Source organism: Abrus precatorius, unplaced genomic scaffold, assembly GCF_003935025.1.
Source record: "Abrus precatorius isolate BTA unplaced genomic scaffold, Abrus_2018 Scaffold2, whole genome shotgun sequence".
Taxonomy (NCBI): Eukaryota; Viridiplantae; Streptophyta; class Magnoliopsida; order Fabales; family Fabaceae; genus Abrus; species Abrus precatorius.
The window spans coordinates 31,840,564-31,862,707 of record NW_020874362.1 but is presented as its reverse complement, the minus strand read 5'-3'; the positions used below and the strand labels follow the sequence as shown (position 1 = coordinate 31,862,707).

General features: G+C 32.0%; 2 protein-coding genes across 3 annotated transcripts; one reads left to right on the top strand and one right to left on the bottom strand.

The window, feature by feature from the left end:
• Positions 1-1,056: 1,056 nt before the first annotated feature.
• On the top strand, positions 1,057-2,750 carry LOC113860245 (40S ribosomal protein S16-like). The gene is made up of 2 exons (XM_027492951.1): positions 1,057-1,534; positions 2,210-2,750. The coding sequence occupies exon 1, from the start codon at positions 1,093-1,095 to the stop codon at positions 1,531-1,533; it is 441 nt and encodes a 146-aa protein (XP_027348752.1). The 5' UTR covers positions 1,057-1,092; the 3' UTR covers position 1,534; positions 2,210-2,750.
• Positions 2,751-4,135: 1,385 nt separating this feature from the next.
• Positions 4,136-9,901, bottom strand: LOC113860243 (filament-like plant protein 7). 2 transcript variants are annotated; one of them, XM_027492948.1, is made up of 6 exons: positions 9,864-9,901; positions 8,064-8,173; positions 7,710-7,857; positions 5,226-7,548; positions 5,056-5,116; positions 4,136-4,860 (listed from the first exon to the last, which is right to left on the bottom strand). In XM_027492948.1, exons 2-6 carry the CDS (start codon positions 8,160-8,162, stop codon positions 4,345-4,347), a joined length of 3,147 nt encoding a protein of 1,048 aa, XP_027348749.1. In that variant the 5' UTR covers positions 8,163-8,173; positions 9,864-9,901; the 3' UTR covers positions 4,136-4,344. The 2 variants fall into 2 exon arrangements, with proteins under 2 accessions (XP_027348749.1, XP_027348750.1); XM_027492949.1 differs by lacking the exon at positions 9,864-9,901 and adding an exon at positions 9,262-9,276 and having other exon boundaries at positions 4,214-4,860; positions 5,226-7,518; positions 7,767-7,857.
• Positions 9,902-22,144: the final 12,243 nt, after the last annotated feature.

Below are 22,144 nucleotides of genomic sequence, written 5' to 3'. Positions count from 1 at the left end.
TTTAGAGACATTGTTTTTTTTTTTTAACTAAGCTCAAGCCAAATTAGAAGATAAAAAAAATATTATTTATAATTCTTTTACTACATGAAACTTGTTCTTTACATTTTATGGTTTCATTCTCGTCTTTTAGTATTTAAATATTATTATACAAAAGATTTGTCATTCTTTTAAACTCACCCAATTAAGGAAGCATGAAAGTCACAATCTCTAACTACACAAAAGTCATATTTTCTTCTCTCTCTCCTTTTTTTTTTTTTATTCAATACCATTTAATTTTTTTTTCAATGATAGATTGTAGCCAAAAAATTAAACAAGATTTGAACACTAGAACAACAAAGTTAATTTAACACAAGAGGTATTTTTCTTATTAAGAAAAATTAACATAAGAGGAGAAAAACCTAATTAACTAAATAATATAAAAGATAAAGTACTTTTTATCTAAATACTTCATTAACTAAATAATATAAAAGATAAAGTACTTTCTATCTAAATACATATTTTCAAACCCATGAGCACACAATAAAACAATCGCTTATACTTAAGAACTTTTAAGGCTTGTTTGTTTTTGTTTTGATTTTTAATTTTTAAAAATTATATTTTAAAATAAATTTAAAAATTTGTTTCTAAAAAAATTAAAAATAAAATTTATGTTAAAAAAATATTTTTTTTTACTTAAAAAAAATAAAACAACTGTTTTTAAAAATAAAAAATAAACAAATTCTTATATTCCAGTCTTACATATTTTTAAAACTTTTTTTTTGTCTAAATTGGTATTACAATTTATAAATGGGCCAAAGTATGCGAAACTTTAGCATAGGTTTGGGGAGCAATTTTAAGCCCAAATCTTTCTTTTTTACTTTCTGTTGTGTAAGTCCAAATCTTTACAGCACTTGGTTTTGTTTAATTTTGGGCTGAGGCCTCTGTTAGTATTCCTTAATTCACTATAACACATCAGTAATTATATTATATAATGACGACATAAGGGCATTTTATTCGCTCCAAAACCCTGACAACCATATTTAAGATCCCTCTCCAACCCTACTCTGGTTCACTCACTGCGCAGATTTAGGCTTTTTGCATCAACAAACAACAATGGCGCAGGCAAAAGACCTCGAGCAGGTTCAATGTTTCGGTCGGAAGAAAACTGCGGTAGCCGTCACATACTGCAAGCGCGGTCGCGGCTTGATCAAGATCAACGGTTGCCCCATCGAGCTGGTCGAACCGGAAATTCTTCGGTTCAAGGCCTTCGAGCCCATCCTTCTCTTGGGGAAGCACCGGTTCGCCGGCGTTGACATGCGAATCCGCGTGAAGGGCGGTGGTCACACCTCACAGATTTACGCCATTCGCCAAAGCATTGCGAAGGCTCTCGTAGCGTTCTATCAGAAGTACGTTGATGAACAGAGCAAGAAGGAGATCAAGGACATCCTCGTACGGTATGATCGCACCTTGCTTGTTGCTGATCCCAGGCGCTGCGAGCCCAAGAAGTTCGGTGGTCGTGGCGCTCGCGCTAGGTTTCAGAAGTCTTACCGTTGAGGTATTTGTTTTCGAAGAAAGGAAAAGAGAAAAGTTGTTTTTGAAGATTTACTTTGGTTTTCGGTTCATGTTCTATGCTGTGGAAAACTTTTTTTCGTGATTGGTAGTTCTGAAATTTTGGCCATAATTTTAATTATTGGTTGTTTTGCTATTTTAGTTGAACTTTATATTTAGGTACGAATGAAATATGCAACTATTTCAAATCTAGGTTGAAACCTGAGGTTTAGTCCCTATTTGATTTATAGTCGAAGGTTGAATAGAATTGATGTTGATGATATTGGTTGAGTATGATTGAGATAAGTGCATAGATTAATTTTGGCTCCTTTTCTTAATTGGAACAGATGTTTTTAGGATTTGTATAACTGGAAAACAAATAATATAGTAATAGTGGAATCTGTAATTGGGTTCGTCTGTTAAATATTATTCTTTTTCAATTAAGCACGATTTAGCACTTTTGGATTTGGATAATCCTTGTAAGACTTAACTACTACTACTACTATAAACATGAATGCCATAATGCGTTTTATGGCTATGAATTATGAATTGGCTACTGTAATGTGTTTTTGTTTTCTTTCTCTTTAGACGTGTTTTTCGGCATTGATGTGGGTTCAGTGGACAAATCTAGTTTGTTATTTATGTGGATCGGTTAGCTGTTGTGTGTTTACAATGTGTGTAGATTTATTGGAGATAGAAGAGTGCCTTTTGGATCAAATTAAGATTGGTTTCAGTTGTGAGGGATTTGGGTGTCTATGATCCATGTCTTCCACTGAAAGTTGAAGGATGGAGGTTATACATATATCTAATTAATGTTACAAGTTAGAAGTATCCGGAAGTATTTGAGAACAATTAGAAGTGATATGCTGGAAATTTTTAAAGTTTGCTGCTATTTACTGGAATGAACATTCTTCGCGAGGTCTTCACCTTGGATTGAAGTTTGTTATTTAAGCAATTACGGGAATAGCTATTAATATTTAAACGATATTAATAGATCAATCAATATGAAGGAACGGGTCATGAAAAGGAAATTCGGGAGAAAGAAACCTTTATGAAAGCTGGAAGCGGAAGAGACTGTAGTCCGTGGAAAGGTTATGAATAGCCGCATAAGTTCAAATGATTTTGTAACATGAAGTTCAGGACTATAGTAACTTTGGCAAATGCTAATTATTGTCTTAAAAGAATCAAAAGTAAAGAATAAAAATGTTATTGATGTTTCTTTTCTACAATTTTTAATTTATTTTAATGTAATTTTTAATAAATTTTTTTTAAATTATTTACTCAAAATCTTTAGTAAGATTTTTTTAGGTGTCTAACTTATGCATGTTATTCTGTTGTTACCCGGTGCATCATTTCCTTATTCTCTGTAAGATGCCATTTTTATTTATTTATTTTTGGGTATGAACGGGAGAGGATGTAGTTCTTTGAAACGCTTTTTACCCAACATGGGATTGGTGAAGGCATTAATTAATTTATGTATTTATTGGAGGGGAGGGTGGAACGAACAAGAAATTCAAGATTCTGCTTGGTAAAACAAGCTGAAAGGAAATGGAGCTGAATTGGTAACACTTTTGAAAGTTATCTTTTTAAACAAAAATTAAAGATGAAAAATATAATAAAAATATCGATAGAATAACTTTCGAAAGTTTTTTAAATTTGAAAAATTAATTTTCAAAAGTTACAGTTTTTTATTATTTATTTATTTTTATAGTTCTACAAATTTATTAATTAAGTAAATTACAAACTTTTAAATAAGTTAAAAATTATTTTTACTAGCCCAAATGTTCAGGGCCTTGAAAGCTCCATCCATGCCGCCAAGCAAATTAAGAGGTATATGCCAAATTTAATGCGTGCGTAGTAAAGAAAACACTCAAATTTCGTTAAGGTCCGGTGGACCGTTGTTATCAAACTAGACTTGGATTATATTCCTTTATTTGAAACAAATATTCTACAACTTTCATACTTATATTACATTTTTTTTACCTTTTTTGTAAATTACATTATGTTGGAATAAGTCAAGTTGCATGAATGAATTTGACGAAAGAAAAAAAAATTTGCTCTGTTCGAGAAGTTAAAAGCTCTTTGTAAATATATTCTCAGAAAATTAAAGTAGAGATTTTCTATTAAAATAAAATGCTATATATTGGACAAAAGTTATAAAAGTCATTTAACACTTCCTTGTTAAGTAAATAAAGTATTCAATAAAATATATTCAATATTCTTTAATCAGTACCCTTTACACACCCGTTAACAAGATCTTGTAAATTTTTATAACTTCAGGTTAAGATTTGTTTGTTTGTTTCTTATAATATTTCTTAATAAAAAGGCATTTTTATAAGAGGTAATAATTATATAAGTTTTTAAAATGTGATTAAACTTCAAAAAGTTATTTCAATGATCTTTCAGACGTCAAAAAGCTTCTTAAAAAACACTTACTATATCATAAAGTTATTTTATGTTAATCTTAAACAAACAACCTATAGTATTTAAAATTGTTATTCAGCTGTCTAAAGCTAAGCTATTCACGATAGATATGTAGAAATGTAGAATTTTTCTTTTCTTTTTACCCTCTAAGGTAAAAATAAATGCTGCAAGTAAATCTCATTCTCACCGTTTAATCTCAATTCTCAAATACCAATGAAGTAATGCGTCTGTACACCACCTATATTTACAAAAGCAACCCTCTCTCTCTCATCAAAGCCATCACTAACCAATAAAAGACAAAAGCATGTGACACCAAAATCTATGACGTGCTAAATTCAAACATGATATCAGGTAGCAGAAGCAGGGAGCTTAAACTTCTAGGCAACAAAATTCTTATTCGTGCTTTGCTTTGGCCAATAACTTGGTTCCCTTACCCTTCCCTTTATTTCTTCTCGATAGCAGCTTCCTCAGAAAACCAAAGCTTCCTTTCTTTTTACTTTGCACAATTGCCATAGACCCAGTGGCATTGTTCCTACCATCATTTTGCTCTGAAGTGAGACTTGTTTCTGAACCTTTAACAATGCTATTATTAGGAGTTTCAAGAGCATTTTCGTTTTCTGATTGAACAAGGGGTGGCTTTTGCGCATCTTTATCACTTTCACTTACCCCATTTTGATGTTTCCCTGCTTTAGCTTCATCCTCAGCTTGCATTTGATTGCGTAGAGAGGATCGTTTGATCAAGTTCTTCTTCTGGGTTGGGTTGGCCATAGTACTAGTTGTGGAGACAACCCTGTTGTCGAAAAGTGCTGCTTCACTTGATGAAGCAAGTGCCTTGAGTTGTTTTCCAAGGTTTAGAACGGTTTCTTGGCACTCTGCTAACTTTGATGAAGCAGATGTGATCTCCCAGCCCTGAATTTTTTTTATAAAGGTTTATTAACTAAGTGTTTACGTCAAAAGAAATTTTAAATGAAATTGATAATGCAATGGAAAACAGTATGTATGCCAATTAGCAACATACAGAAATTACTAGAGTCAATGAAAACAACTTAAGATATCAGTGTTACAATCATGTATCTTGAATTAAATAAGATGTGAACTACTTACAGTTTGATATATCTTTTCTACTTCGTATCTGCCATATGTTGGAGATTCCTTCTTTGCAATGCTGTTAAGTTTTTTTTTTTTTTTTCATATTCTCATAATCAGATTCATTGTGCATAGTAAAAGAAAGTTCCAGTAGGATTAGAAACTTAAAAATGAATTTAAAGCATTACCTTTCAAGCTGGAGCTGAAGCTCAAGACATGTTGCTTCTAGTTCCTCGTAAGAGTGCTTTTTGTCCTCTAATTCGACTTCTAATGAGGAAAACTTTTGGAAGATGTCACTTAATTTGGCCTGAGCCATTGTAAGCTGTGTGTCAAGATCTTCATTTATCAGCTTTTGTTTTTCAATCTGATCTTCCATTATTGCATTGGATTCCTTCAGTGTCTCTATTTCTGATTCTAAACCTTTGATGTTATTTTGTGCTTCTTGACATTGTTCTGTCAACTTCTGACTCTCGTGGATTGCTGTAAGCATCTTTACTTCCAAGTCTTTCCTTGCAGTTTTGGTGCTTCTCAAATCATCCTTCAATGTTCTAATTTCTTCAAGGTGATCACACTGACTATTCTTTGTGTTGAAGATCTCACACTGATCATCTGGACATGCAAATGAGGGCGAGTAAGAAGACTGTTTATCTTCAACATCTGTTTTATTTTCATTTTCATTTTGGAGTAGATAATAGCTGAAATGCTTCTTGATCTTATCCCTTGCAATTGAAGCATTTGTGGAGTTGGCACAGTTATTAATGCTCCAGTCCATAGCAAATGCCACTTCCTCAACAAAATTCTCAAAATCAGCTCTTCCTGTTAACAAATCTTTGCAGGTGTGAACAAGTTGATGCAGGAGGGGATTCAAGTCTGAGACCTTCCATTGGAAAACATGAACAAAATATTCTTTTGATGTTGGCGATTGGGATGTGTCTGAATGCTGGTTTTCCTCCATGCAATCTGAACTATTGTTGCAGATAAATGAATTGGGAGCAATCCCTTCAATGAGCTTGATAATTCTATGGACTGACTTTCTCAAATTAGAATTCAAATGTTTTTTGCTTTCTGCTTCTGCAAAACCATTGAAACTGTTAACATAAAAAGAATCAGATTCTCCAGGATGCCTTGACTTTTCAGTTGTGTCAGATTTACAAGCAGCTGTGGGATTTATGCAGCCCAAAGCTATTTTTATGTCTTCAAACAGTTCATCAAGACTCCGCTTCGATATGAATTTCTCCTCCAAGATTGCATTCAAAACAATCTGAAGCCAGTCAAATGATTTTTCAGTTGTATGCTTGGATTTGATCTCGTGTTTCCTCTCACTGAAGCATAGATGATCTTGTTCAACTGGCACTAGCTCCCTTCCAGTTATGTCAGAGCAGTATCCTTTTTGAGGTGTATCTATAGAAACTATAGCTCGTTTCTCCATCTCAACAAAATCATCCATGAAACTCATGTCTTGAACTTCATTGGCTTTACTGCTTCGGTGATTTTTAGCCTCTGTAGTTCTTAAATGTTCAAGTTCTGAAATAAGAGCATTTGCCCAGGATCCAGAAGATAGAGCCTCATCATCACTATAAATGTCAAAACTTGGTATCAAAGGAAGTTCATTTGATGTGGGATAACACCTTGCTAGCTCCATGGACTTCTGATTTTCAGAAATCTTTCTAAGCAGAATCTCAGCCTGTGATAATCTAGAAGCGGTTTCAGCATACATGATTCTTGAAGAATCTAGTTCAGAGTTTTTCTTGGTTAAAATTCTTTTGAGAGCCTTGTTCTCCTCATCCAGATCTTGTAAACTTTTGATCATCAAGCTGAAATTTTTTTCAGTCAAATCAGTGGTGTTTCCAATGTCATTATTTTTGCAAATCAAATCTCTGGTAGGATTTGACTTTCTTCTTCTCACCATTCCAACTTCATTCTTCATGTTCACCGAACCAGCAGGACCAGGTGATCTTTTGCGCAGCATGAGATGAAGTCTTTGACACTCAGCTTCTAATTTGGAGACTTTCTGAGAACTCTCAAGATACTGTTTATGTGATGCTTCTGCATACTGACGGCTATAGTCCATCTCCTCCTTCCGAATCTCAAGCTCCTTCTCCAGCATGTGAAACTCATATCTTAGGAAAGCATTTTCCTTTTCTGTGGAGTCTAACCTAGCCATCAATGTATTAAACTCTGCATCTGTTTCTTGTTTATGTTTAACCAAGTCACCAATTGATTTCTCCTTGGTTAGTAAGGCATTAGCTAGATGAGTATTTTCAGTAGTTAAGTCCTCTATCCTTTTACTTGTTTCCCTCAACTTCTCTTCCAATTCTATCCGAGTCTTCTCATGCTCTTTTGATATCTTTGGAATGGCATCACACAATTTTTTCTCTTGTTCTTCTTGAACGCAGTTTAGTGGCTGCAAAGGTTCCTGCAATGTTGCATCTCTAGGAGAAACAGTTTCAGCAGATGCTTTTCCATCTAAACCTTCAACAGGTTCCACTTCCTGTTTTGTCTTGTCTTTGCCTATATTTTTATCAGAAATTTATTAGGATCAGCCAAAACGAAATTGTATGCCCAAAAAAGAAATGTAAGAGCAGGAGCAGAAAGCATGTACTAAAAGGGAAATCACCAAAGGAGCACCATAATAGTGGGAAAAGTTGAAGGGGAATGTGACAGTAAGTTACCTCTAATTTCCTGTGAGGACTTTTGAGCATATTTTGCTAAAGTTTCATCTCCCGAATGAGAAGCAAGGAGGACTGTTGCCAACTTCTCATTTAGACTTATTGATGATCTTTCCAGTCCAGTTTCCTTATCTGTTGTAAGGTTGTGTACCTGAAAATTGTAGTACTGTCAGTATAACAATCTGATGGAACATTTCTCTAATAAATTCAGTTATCAATACTTAGGCAAAACTTAACAAAGGATAGTGGCTTAGCTGGTTACTGGTTTGAAGAAAACCGAAAAACAAGGGGATAGATAACATAATGAGGAAAACAAACAGCATCACAAAAAAAAAAAAGAGATAAAGCTTTGAGTACCTCTTCTTCAATGATTCTAGAAGGATTGACAGCTTTGTCCACTGCAAAGATTGTTTTCTCCATAGATCTTTTCTTCCAAAGCCATGACTTGTGGTTCATGATTTCAAGTACTATTCAAGAGCCAAAAGAGAAAACTTCATGCCATTGATCGATGACTATCAATAAGGAGAACTTATTTTTCCTACCTTAGTTTCTCTATTTGATCCTAAAGATTTCAATCAGTAATAAAATAAATAAATAAATAAACCAAAGAACAACGGGTACAGATTACGTAATCATGAATTTCGTGGTCCATTCCACCCATATATAATTTGAAGACAAGCGTTAATTACTTCACTATTAATTAACAGTTTTACTGACAAGTGACATCTTATCCACCATTTGAAGCATTTTGCTAGCTCGTCCTTCACAGTTTCAACCTTTTGACATGATGAAGTGGAAACTCCCTTTGAATGGCCAATAAAACACACAATTATTGAGTAAAAGGATACTCTTAAGTCAAATTGGATGGGAAGCTAAATGTATTGTAACTGCGCATGGAGGAGCATGAATAATTTTGAATTAACTACACACAGTTCACAACTATTGCATACTCATTTCACCCTTTAAATCTCAAATTCGAGGGACATTACATGTTTTCATACATCAATGCTTCAATAAAGTTGGCTACATTAATTAGTATATATGCTGCATTTCATGTGAAACACCAGTTTTCTTACCTTCAAACCTTCTAAAGCTTATATAATCACCCTTAAGTTAAAAAAATATATATCTAAAGCTTATGCAGCTCAAGTGCCTAACATGAAAAACACTGCTTCAAGGCTCTACCTTTCTAAATCCTCTGGATCCTTGACTATCAGATACTCATTACTATTTTAAAAAGCTAGGACTTGTATCATTTTCTACATACTACAGCTTTTGTTTTGCATAATAGATTCCACCAAAAAATAAAATCAAAGACAGAAAAAAAAAAAAACTGCTTCATATTTATAAATCCGAAGGAAAAGTGTTTAGTTTAGTCTTTCCAAATAGTCCTATGTTAATGCTCTTAAAAGGGTCATCGTGCCCAGTGTTCATGGATGGAATGGTGGGTGCAAACAGTATATATCTCTCGTTTTGGACAAGGGAACAAGCTATTCTTCAAAACTTTGATTTCAAAAGGTGAAAAGCTAGCTCTGAGCTGAAAATCCGCAACTACCAATATTATGTACAGTTTTATGTTACTTGAAAAAATACAACAGCTGGCAATTTACTGAGGATGAAAAGCATCCAGAACCACCAGCCACCACCAAGAAACATATTAATATGATGACAACAATTGAAATGGAATAAAAGAAAAAGGGTTGAAAGACAAGTGCACTAAGAGGATTTGCAAGTGCAAACTGCTACAACAGCTGGTACCTGGCAGAACGTAGCATCAACAAGACTTAAAAAGGCATTGTAAGGTTACTAACACTGAGATGGCTACCAACGGAACTTGGAGGTGAATGTAAGTTATGAGATAAACTCCCAATGGATATGTCTATGTCATAGGATGCTTACCCTCTCCACCGACAGCTACAAATCTTGGTCTGATGGTGTATATATATATATATCTTACCAAAAAGTTTCACGTATGATATGATGTTACCAAAAGGTTAAAAATGAAAAATAAAATAAACCCACATTCACTTATGAATGTATGATGGAGTAAAAGAGAAGCAATAGTTCATCAAATTAACCACAAGTGGTAGAGGAGAGTCATAAAAGACAGTATCAGTATAGGAGAATAGAAAAGACTTGAGAGAGACAAACACCCACACCCATTGAATGTTCTGGCTATCTGTTAGATGCTGTCTAGGTTGGGATGAAATAATGAAAGGAATTTAAGGCTATGAATGCCACATACGGACAATATTATTGTACCATAATTTATATTTGTTTCTGTACACAACAATAATTATAAATGTATTTTGTGCAGTGTAACCTTGGGTTTTCTATGCAATTTTTTTTTAGGTGGTAAAGAAAAAAATTACATTAATAATATCAAATACTATGAAAAAATGTCATATATTAATCCCAAAAAAAATTAGAGTTTAGCATCAATTACACTTACACTTTTTTTAATTAAAAATTACACTTACTCCTTACTTTGACACTCCTGCTATACATCTCTTATTTTTACGTACGAACTAAGCATACAGTACTCTTAAAAATAATAAAGTAAGAGGTGTGTATGAAGTCGATATATTTTTTCAATTATAAATGTTACAAGTATAATTAACGCTAACCTCAAAATATGTTAGGTGTTATAATTATTTCTGTTAACATAACTTTTATTTATACAAGAAACACAATATCAAGTAAATGTATACAAGAAACTATTGTGAATGTTAGTGAAGTGTGTGAAACTTGGAGAATGCCGTTACGATAGTCAAAACTGCGGAATACTATGTAAACGGTCTCCATGAAACAATGGGGCAGAAGAATTGTGAATTTATCACAACATTATATTAAAGGTTCTAAAAATGATGATGTCTGCTATGTTTTGTCCTGAGTTGGTGGCCAAAAGATAAAAAGTGTCAAATTTGGTTGTGTTGGGGAGGAGAGCTTTGAAATAAAAAAAATGAAGGGGTGTAAACGTTTTTATTTTAATTTTTTAATTTAAATTTATTTTAAAATAAAAGAAATAAAATAACAGATTATCCTAAAACATTGTAATTTCTTTTGTTTCATTTTATAAATATTTTAAAATTTGTAATTCAAAAATAAGAATTTAATCATCCGCTTGCTTATTTTCCCCGTCAAACTCTCCATCCAATCACACTTGGGGGTTTCCTTTCTGATTGATTGGACCAAAAAAAGATCCCTTTTTTTTGTCGAAAGCCATAAATAGAACATCTCTGCACATGTTAAAATATCTACAGCTGACATGCTTCCGAATACCATGCCTATATCTTCTATGAGAATACTTTCTCACTGAAATTTAATCCAAACATGGCTATCAAAATCAAATCTTTAATCATGAAAGATCCAAGGGAATATTGATGATTTTCATGAATGCTTTTTCTTTTCCTTTAATTTATTTATGATATGAGGGCCATGGCCAGCAGTGGCATATTCACTCGCTTCAACAGTAAGGAGAAAAAAAGAAGCAAAAAGGGCGGAATAGCCAATTATCTCCTACTAGACATTATTTGAGTTGACATTTGAACCAACCATTTCCCGTTTCTCAGTTGTGAATCTTTAAAATTATGGTCAAATTGTTAACTTCTTTCCATTATTGTTTTACTAGTCCTTGATTCACAGTTAAATATGTACCGTTGATTTTCTAACGTTTAGTTCCTTTGTCAGATAGCCCCCACATCACCTTCCTATTAATCACCTTTAATAAAAGTGAAGACCATGATTCCATGATACTTTTGACCTTAAAAATCATGAAATGCATACTTTATTGCAAAGGGTTTTTGTCTATCATTTTCTTTTTACAAAGGATAAAAATAAACAAAATTATTCTATGGCATTAGAGAACAGTGCTTTTTAATGCATGTGGTGGAGCATAAGTTGGCAAAATGGATTATTTGACTCATTCGAACTTAGACATAATAATTAATAGACTTTATTTAGTTAAATTTAAAAAATTTAAATCTAATTTGGTCTCACAGAATAATACTTAAAATAGATAAAACTCTATTTTTTACAAGTTTAATTTATATCAAATTTGATTGAATTGGATGTAAAAAGTTAAAAAAGATCACATTAGAATAAAGAGTAACTTAAAATTATCCTAAGTTAGGAGTTAAAAGGAGAAAATATCATTTATGTTCAACTTTAAGTTAATAGCATTAATGGTAAATTTAATTGGTGTTGGAATCATGTTAATTACTAATGTGAGATATGTTAAAGGAGTAAAAATAAGTTAGGCAAAATTTATTAAAAAAAAAGGCTTGGCTTAAAGTATTTAATTTATGTCTTAAATTTGTTTTATATTCTTGATATAAGTTTTTTTTTAGGTTTAGTCTTATTTTTAAATATTTAATTTAAATTCTTATTTAAATTTTAATTTATGATAAGGAATTTTAAATAAGATAAAAATTCAGAAAAAATTAATAAACTTAAATTTATCTCTCTTTCTATATTTATATATAGAACAGAATTTTCTTACAACAATGTAAGTATAAAAACTCTTACACTCAATTTAAACATTTTATTTAACTTAAATCTAATAGGTTATATATATATATATATATATATATATAATATAAAAATATATTTACCTTTCATCCATTAAATATTTAGTATTTAAGTAAAAATTCTCTTATTTATCTTTTAAAATAAAACAAGTAAAATAAATATTGTCACATATCTATAATATTTTTTATAAGTGTTTAGTTGTTCTTTGCTCTAGTGTTATCAAACAAAGCTTGACTAATGACTCGGTTAAGATGTTGGTGGGTTACTTGTTCAACCGATAGCATATATATTATTTATATTAAAATTAGCACCTTATCCTTATGTATGTAGGAGAGCTACCGAGTAGAAACGGTAACCTCACTTCTACAGCAGCTGGCTTGGTTCGATCGCACCGTTCGTGCTTTCCGGTTTATACAGGTTCTCCTCAAGCAGAAACAATCCCATATATGAATTAAACTGGTCAAAGTTTCGATTTCTGGTCTAACTAGTTAGGAAAAAATTGGTAACTCAAGCTAATTTTGTTTGAATCGAGGAATAATTTTAAAGATAAATGCTAGTAATATATATATATTTTTTATATATTTTATTATTAGTTAAAATTTATTTAAAATTAAAAAAATACGTGATAAAAATATTAATTTAAAAATAAAAAAATGAGTCTCCAATTTAATCTTTATTGTTGCAAGAGTGCACAATAAAATTTAGAAAGGCATGACACACATTTTGTGGGTTTACAATGTAAAAGAAATAAAACCTTAACTATGAGAACAAACACATATTTATTGGACCAAAGTTATTTTATGTAAAGTACATACGAGGTATAATATTTATTATAAACCAATTTAACCGGTTTCACGAATAACTCACTAATTCAACCAATATTTCATTAACCTAGTATTTAAAGCAAATTAATAACAGATTCAAATTTTATAACATTGATCTAAACATATCATAACATTGATATAAGTACAGTATGGTTAATAATGTAATCTAACCATTCTCGTATTACTCCATCTTAATAATGATAATTAAAAAATTTTAATTTTTCTACTTAAAATTATAGAAAAGAAAGACAATAGAATAATAATGATATTTATAAAATTAAAATAGATTATATCAAATGAGATTCAATTTTATGACATCATATATATTTTATTTTATAAAAAATATTTTTAAATAATTATATATATAATAAAATTATTTTTACAATAAATTTTTATTATTTTAACATAATTCTATAATTATAAATAGTATGCCTCAAAATCATAAATATTTTCACTAAATTAAATAATTTTAACAATTTAAGTTATTTTAAAATAATACTTATATTATATAGTGTAAAAAATTATATATATATATATATATATATAACCATAAATTAAGATACAAGAGTATAAGACTCTTAAAAGTAAAATCTAAATTTGAAAAAAATAATAAAATTAGAATAATTTTATAAATATAAAAATATTTATTTGTAAAAAATTAAAAAATTTATGCAAGCTAATAAAAAATTAATTAACAACTTTATTTTTCATTTAGAATAAAAATAATAAGAAGAATGTTAACAACATATTCTTTATTATAGATTAAAATTTATTAAAAATTAAAAAAGTATAAGAAAGAAACTTTAATTTATGATTGAGAAAAAATGACTCACATAATTTATAATTTTTGTATAACAAAGAGTGTTTTGCTAATATTACTCAATTAATAAAGATGTATGTAAAAAATAAAATTATTGTAATGGAAGAGAGTGTAATTCACACATTTAATTTTAAAATATATATAGTAAACTTTGACTCTATTAATATTTTATTTTTTAAATAATATATTTTTATTTATAAGATAAATATTAATTTTAATATCGTATAGCTTATTTATAATTTTTTTGAATTTTTTTATATCGTGTGAATGATATCAAAGAAATTAAATTTATAAAATCTAACTTATGTAAAATAATATTATTATATATAATTGAAGGTATTTATTTTTTAATAATAATTTTTAATAGCTTTTTTTTCACTTTTTACTTAAAATTTTTATTATTCATGTCACTTCATCCTGTTTTGCTTTAAGGCCGTCTTAATTTTTTTCAAAATTAATTGAAGTGTAGAAAATAATGCATGCAATAATAATTGCACCACACGTAACTTTAATTAAGGATGCAGTAAATAAATTTTCGAAAATAAGGATATAAATTTTAAATTGGAGATAATTTAATTTAACTTGAAAATAGAAATGAAATACTAAGAATTGAATATTTGTTTTTATGAATTTTTATCTTTGGATCACAAACTGTTTTTATATTAAAATCATTAGTGATATATATTAATTATTTAAATACATTTATGTCTTGAATATAGTTTTCTTTATTTTTTAATTTAAATATTCTTAATTTTTATACACTCAAATATGTAGATAGAAACAACACTCATAGCGCTATTGAAACAAAAAAGATTATCATTCTTTAAATGAAAAAAATGAAAAAAAAATTTATAAAGCATTTTTAACTTATGTTAAGGAATTAAAAAAAATACAAATAAGAGTTTTGAAAATAGAAATATGAACATTTAAATTAAGAAGACAATTTATAATTCATAATGTGAATACTTTACATGAAATATAATAATTTTTAAATTATAAAAATAGGCTGAAAATTTTGGATTAAAGTGCATGAATATATAAATCATTAATAAATATATACAACATGTGAGAATAAAGGCATACCAATATTCAAATCATATAAATTAATGTTTACATTAGGAAAAGTAATTATATATGAAATCAAACTATAAATTCTATTTAAGTAGTTAAAAGTAAGTAAATTGGGTACAAAGATGGAATTCATTTTCTTTGTAAAATCTATGAATATGAAAACAAAACCCTAAAAAGCATTGAATGATCTAAAAGGTAGAAAAAAACTTTTTATTTATTTAGAGGAATGGGTATAGTACTTAATTTTTTATTGAGATAAAGTTATAAAAAATAAATTATTTTTAAATTGAACTTTAACTGCAACCTAGTTAGTCTACTAGTGAAAAAGAAGAAAAAATAGCAAAGGAAAAAAAGGACAAAAAGTCAAAGAATTTATTTTGTTTAGTTGCATGAGACTTCAACACGACATTATTCTACAAGAATATTTGCTACAATACAATTAATTATGATATATTAAAAGTGACTAGTTTCTAACATATACATATAAATTCACTAGGATAAAAATCGATTAAGAAAAGGAAATCACTATTGTAATTAAACATAAAGATCACATAAAATGTGCAAAGGATTTATAATAACCTTAATTATGGATTTAATTACTCATAATGAAATAAACAAACAAAGCACAAGGGAGAAGAAATGAGAAGAATTTTTGTCCCCAAGACGTGCTCTTGATCGTTTGCTCAGACTCTAGAAAGATATCATATATCTTCACCAATGATCTCCTTTCTCAAATGGCCCTCAAAGTTGTTACAAGTCAGCTATGCAAAAAGTGTATAAGTCAAAAGGTCTCTAAGAGAAAAGGTGTGTCCTTCAAGTATGTGAGACTTCTTTATATAGAACATAGGATCCACAAAAGATAACAGTTTTTGCCTCAAAGAGATATATTTTATCTCTAACAAAGATATGAGTTATCAAAAGAGAAAAATCTAATTTTCTTGGTAGGTCCCTTAAAAATCTCTAAATTGGTTGCACCAAGGAAGAAGTATAGTTGTGTATACCCTCTAATACAATCATGCATGGTTACGAAGTACTCTAAGGTTAGCTGTTAAGCAAGGTTGTGCTTTCTGTTGTGTGTGGCCTTAGTTTCTATCAAATTTTCTTTAATTTTGACAAAAATGCTTCCTTAATTTACTAATAGTTGATTTGTGATAATATGCACAATTAATGAATAAATCAATGTATTATCCTCGTCAATAAGAGTCAAGCACATAAAAATAATACATAAAACGCCCCAAAATATAGACTTATCAATGTCTTATGTAGGTTACAATTTCAATACTTGATGTAAGTGTAATAATTTTGAAAATTTAATCTCACTAATATTGACAAAAAAAATAACAAACAAAGTGGAATCAAAGTTTGACCTTGTTAGTAGCAATTTAGTAAGGATAAAACTTAAAAATGACAAATGTTTGAAGGCAAATGCTCATTTAGATTAAGCTTATTTTTAGGACTTATGTGCAACATAGCATGCTTTTGTCAACAGGCTAGTGGGAAAAAGATTTGAGTTTTTTTTAATTATAAGAGACAGTCTCAAATCAATGTGGAACTATCAAGAGGCTAATGAACTCATGGATGGAGGAAATGACTATTATATGGTGAAATTTGTTCTCAAAGATGACAAATGAAAGGTTATGGAAGAAGGTTATCAAATGTTATATGACTATTATTTTGTAGTCTAGATGAGGTCACTAAATTTCATATCCTTAGCTGCTTAAATTGATAGAACCTTGGTCAAGCTTCGCTTCCCAGATCTTAATCTTGTATTTTACAATGAAAGTGTTCTATTTACACTTGCAACAACTATAACAAAGCATATTAAAGTTGACATGATCACTTTAAAAATGGAGCATGGTTGTTTTGTGAGACTTCATATAGAGATTAACTCAATAAACTATTGGTGACAGTCATGTTATCAATGGGTGTAAGGTCTCTCATCTTCGTCAACCATAAATTTTCAATTAGATTTGACTACTATTTCAAATTTTATCTTTAATACAAAGATTTGATGACTAATAACAAGGGATTTCATGGTAAATGATTGATTGTTTCTAAAAAAAATGTAATATCAAAAACAAGGATAAACATATTGGATAGATAGATTAAAAAAAAGTTGAACCTTGATGATAAAGGAAAATTAATAGAAGAAAGGAAAAGAAGCACGTGGATTATGTGTTGATCTTATGCAGGGACTCTCTACTCATATAGGAACTAACATTGGCAGTCAAGCAATCATAAGCAAGTCTTCTCATATGATTAAATGATCGAAGAATAAGAGAACTTGCAAGTTGTAAGAGTAATGATGCACCTAACCCTAGGTTGCTATTTGAATATTAATTATATTGGGATCACTAGAAACCTAACAAAAGGTGTTGCAACACCTCTAACAAAAAGTCACATGGACACCAACAACCATTGTTACCATGACTTAGGGATGTGTTGGATTTTTTGGGCTCCTTTCTTATGTGGAGGGAAGAGAACACATTATTATTTTCACACACCACTAGACTATCATTTTTCAAATTACAATAACATGCTTGTTTACCATTGGAACAAACTGATTTTTGGACATAAGGTTTGCCACATGTGAATCTTCATTTTGTCTAGTTACATCATCACACAAAAGTTTGGGGAAGGAGAAACAAATATCGTGATTTTTTGTTCTATAATTGAGGATTTTCATCTTATTTCTTGTTTATGAGCATTAGTGTTTTGTTTGTTTTGTTGTAATCACAATTTGTGCACTCATTGGAGACTTTCTTGTACCCTTTGCTAATCATAGTGGATTATTTCTTTGATTTAGATAACTCGTGGTGTAGATTGAGAAAGAGCATATGTTTAAAGTAGACTTCAAGACAGTGGTACAAGAAATTTGAGTCTGTTATGTGTGAGTAAGGTTATAAGAAGACTACTTGTAACTATTATACCTTTGTTAAGAAGTTTTGTTAGGAAATAATATATCAGATTGTATATTACCTTATATAGATGATATGATTGATTCAGTCTTGGTTTGATTGAGTCGTTTATTCCTTAATTGTAGGATCTAGACATATTGTAATTTCTATTTATTGTACTCTGTTTATAGTGAAATTCAATTGCACAAACACAGTTTTACCAATCCTTATATGGTATCAGTCTATCTTCGGTCCTGAAATTCTTTTATCCTTTCTTTTCCTTGTCTTGCTTCATGGGCACTCCTGCTCCATCATCCGAAGGTGCTTTATCCTTCAACACTATGATCCATATGCTAAACATTCGCCTCACATCCACAAACTTCATCCTATGGCGTCGTCAACTTCTTCCTCTCCTACAAGGACTGGCGCTTTATGATCATATTGATGGAAGCACTCCTGCTCCTTCCCCTCAGCTACCAACCACTGATACCTCTGCGCCCCCCACTGATAATCCAGCCTTCATTTCATGGAAACAAGATCAGCGACTTGTTAGTCTTCTTCAAGCCTTTCTCACGCAGGAAACCTTGGCTGAGGTTCTCCACTGTGATACTGCTCAACAGATCTGGTCTACTCTTGAGTCCCTTTATGGTTGAGACTCTAAACAAAGAGAAATCAGTATTCGTGACCAATTATTACATCTCAAAAGAGGTTCATCCTCTGTTCGAGAATTTTCAAAATCTTTTGGAGCACTTTGTGATCAACTTAGCCTCATGGGCAGACCTGTCGATGATCTGGATAAATTACATTGGTTTCTCCAAGGATTGGGTCCGACCTTTACTAGCTTTGGTGCATCGCAGCTAGCAATGCGCCCACTGCCTACTTTTAGAGATTTGGTTGCTGCTGCGGAAGGATTTGAGTTATATATATCTGCTGTGGAAGATGCTCCACCTCAGGCTACTTTTCTTTCCAATCATCGTCCCCACCAAAACTCTCATTCACGCTATTCGAATGCTTCACGTGCTTCTTCTTATAGTCGATGAGGGCGTGGACAAAATTCTGCAGGACGTGGGGGTCGTGGTCAAAACAATCGAACCATTATTTGTCAAATCTGTCGAGGAGAGGGGCATTATGCCACCACCTGTCATCAATGCTATGAAAGCGCTCCTCCTCACTCTGCAAATCTTGCAAAGTCCTTTGCTGCAGCATGCAATGTCTCCTCCTCTGAAAAATCAGATTGGTATCTAGACACTGGTGCTTCAGCACATATGACACCAAGTTCCTCGCTGCTGGACTCTATGGAGCCATACTCGGGTAATCACACCGTTTATGTTGGAAATGGTAATACTTTGCCCATATCCCATATTGGTTCTTGCCGTTTGGCCTCAGATTTAAGTCTCCTAGATATTTTGGTTGTGCTTGGACTACAAAAGAATCTTATATCTATTAGCAAACTTACTCATGATTATCCTATTGATGCTATTTTTTCTGACAAATCCTTTATGCTTCAGAAAAGGGGCACAAGGGAAATTCTAGCAAGAGGGAGGCGTGAACAAAATCTCTATGTTTTGGAGCATGGCCAAGTTGCTTTTCTTTCTATTTTGAATTCAAATAAATTATAAGGATCCTTTGATTTATGACATTCTTGTTTAGGACATGTCAACTATGATATTATTTCTCAATTAAATAGGGCTGGTCATTTGACAGTATCTTCCATTCTACCAAATCCTTCTGTTTGTGATTCTTGTGAACTAGCCAAAAGCAAAAGATTACCATTTAACATAAATGAAAAACGTGCCTTACAACCATTAGATTTGGTTCATTGTGACTTATGGGGACCAGCACCTGTGTGTTCTAATTCTGGTTTTTGATACTATGTCATATTTGTGGATGACCACTCAAGGTTTACTTGGCTATATCCGTTGCGCTTAAAATCAAAATTTTTTGATATCTTTGTTCGATTTAAAACCTTTGCAGAAAATTAACTCAACACCTTAATTAAGGCTTTTCAAAGTGATGGTGGTATTGAATTTACAAACAAAAGACTCCAAGAATTGTTCCAAAAGAGTGGTATTCTTCACACCATGTCATGTCCCTATACACCAGCTCAAAATGGCCCGACGAAATGCAAGCATCGCCACATCACATAGACGGGTCTTGCCATGCTCTTTCAATCACATTTACCCATCACTTACTAGTTTGATGCCTTTTGTTGTACTGTGTACACCATTAATTGACTCCCCACCACATTGCTTCAAGGCATTTCCCCATTTGAAGTTCTTTACACTACTAAGCCAAATTACACCAACTTTCATCCCTTTGGTTGTAGAGTCTACCCATGTTTGCGAGATTATGTCTCTAATAAATTGTCTCCTTGCAGCACTCCCTGTATCTTTCTTGGATATAGTAGCTCACATAAACGTTTTCGATGCCTCCATGTTCCAACCTCCCATCTATATATTACCCGTCATGCCAAATTTGATGAGCTTTACTTCCCACTCTAAAAACAGGGACTGTTTCTTCAATTTCTGCCTTGGGTTATTCACTCTTTGATGAACCCTCTCAAGCCACTACTAATTCATCCACTGCTGATTCTCAACAAGAACAACAGCTGCCTCCAAACCATGTGCCTTGACCATGTGGATTATGTCCCTCGGAAGATACATCACCAATAGCATCTCAAGCACCTCCACTGGTTGCATCTCCACTAGTTGTGCCTACCTCTCCAAGCCATCCCATGGTTACTCGTTCTAAGGTAGGTATCTTCTGACCTCGCTACTTTGCAGACATTTCAACCTATGGGTCTTCCCCTCTATTGTATGCATTACTTTCTACTAATGAGCCAAAAGGTTTTAAATTTGTTGCCAAAGATCCAGGTTGGTTAGCTGCCATGAATGAGGAGTTAACAACATTACATTCCAACAAAACATGGGATCTTGTTTCGCGCCCACCAAATCACAACATTGTTGGATCCAAATGGGTATTTTGAACGAAATATTTGTCTGATGGCTCCATCGATCGTCTCAAAGCTCGCTTAGTGGCACAAGGCTATACACAGACTCCGGGTTTAGATTATAGTCACACCTTCAGTCCCGTCGTAAAAGCAGCTACTGTACGCATTATTCTCACCCTCGCAGTGATGAAAAATTGGCCTCTACATCAACTAGATGTCAACAATGCCTTCCTAAATGGATACCTATCAAATCAAGTGTATATGGAGCAACCTCCTAGCTTCATAGATCCTCGATTCCCTAACCATGTTTGCCACTTGCACAAAGCTCTTTATGGCCTTAAATAGGCTCCTCTAGCATGGTTCCAGAGATTCAATGCCTTCATTCTCAAACTTGATTTTCATGACAGCAAGGCAGATCCATCACTTTTTGTCTTTCATCAACAATCTGTCACCATATATCTCCTTCTATATGTGGATGATATTATATTAACTGGAAGTAATCAATTGGCCATTAATAACATTCTGACCAAAATCAATACAGAATTTGCTGTCAAAGATCTAGGAAGACTGAGTTACTTTCTGGGTCTCGAGGTACATTACACTCCTACTGGTATTTTTCTTAGTCAAGCTAAATATGCACATGATATTTTGAGCAGGGCAAAAATGTTAGATGCCAAACCAGAGGCCACACCTCTTGCCCCTGATATTCATTTAACAAGCAATGGTGATTCGTTTCATAATCCAACTCTTTATCAATCTTTGGTTGACGCTCTTCATTACCTCACAATCACTCGTCCAGATCTTTATTTTGCTATCAACAGTGTCAGCCAGTTCCTCTAAGCTCCAACTATTGATCACTTCCAAGCTGTGAAGCGAATATTGCGGTATATTCAGGGAACATTGTCCTTTGGTTTAACCTTTAGCCGTGGGTCTGCTCTCACTATTCTTGGATACTCCGATGCTGATTAGGCTCATTGCATTGAGACTCACCGCTCGACCTATGGATACTCTATCTACTTAGGAGGAAATCTTGTATCTTGGAGTGCCAAAAAGCAACCCACCGTTGCACGATCAAACTGTGAATCTGAGTATCGGGCTATGGCAAATACAGCAGCCGAACTCATGTAGTTCATCTATCTGCTGCATGATCTGCACATTTCTGTGTCAACCCCAACTCTACTTTGTGATAACAAAAGTGCCATATTTTTGTCTCAAAATCCAGTTGCTCATAAGCGCGCCAAGCACATTGACATTGACTAAAATTTTGTTCGAGAATTAGTGTTATCAAAGAAGGTTGTCACTCAGTTTATTCCTTCTCATCTTCAAATTGCAGATGTCTTCACCAA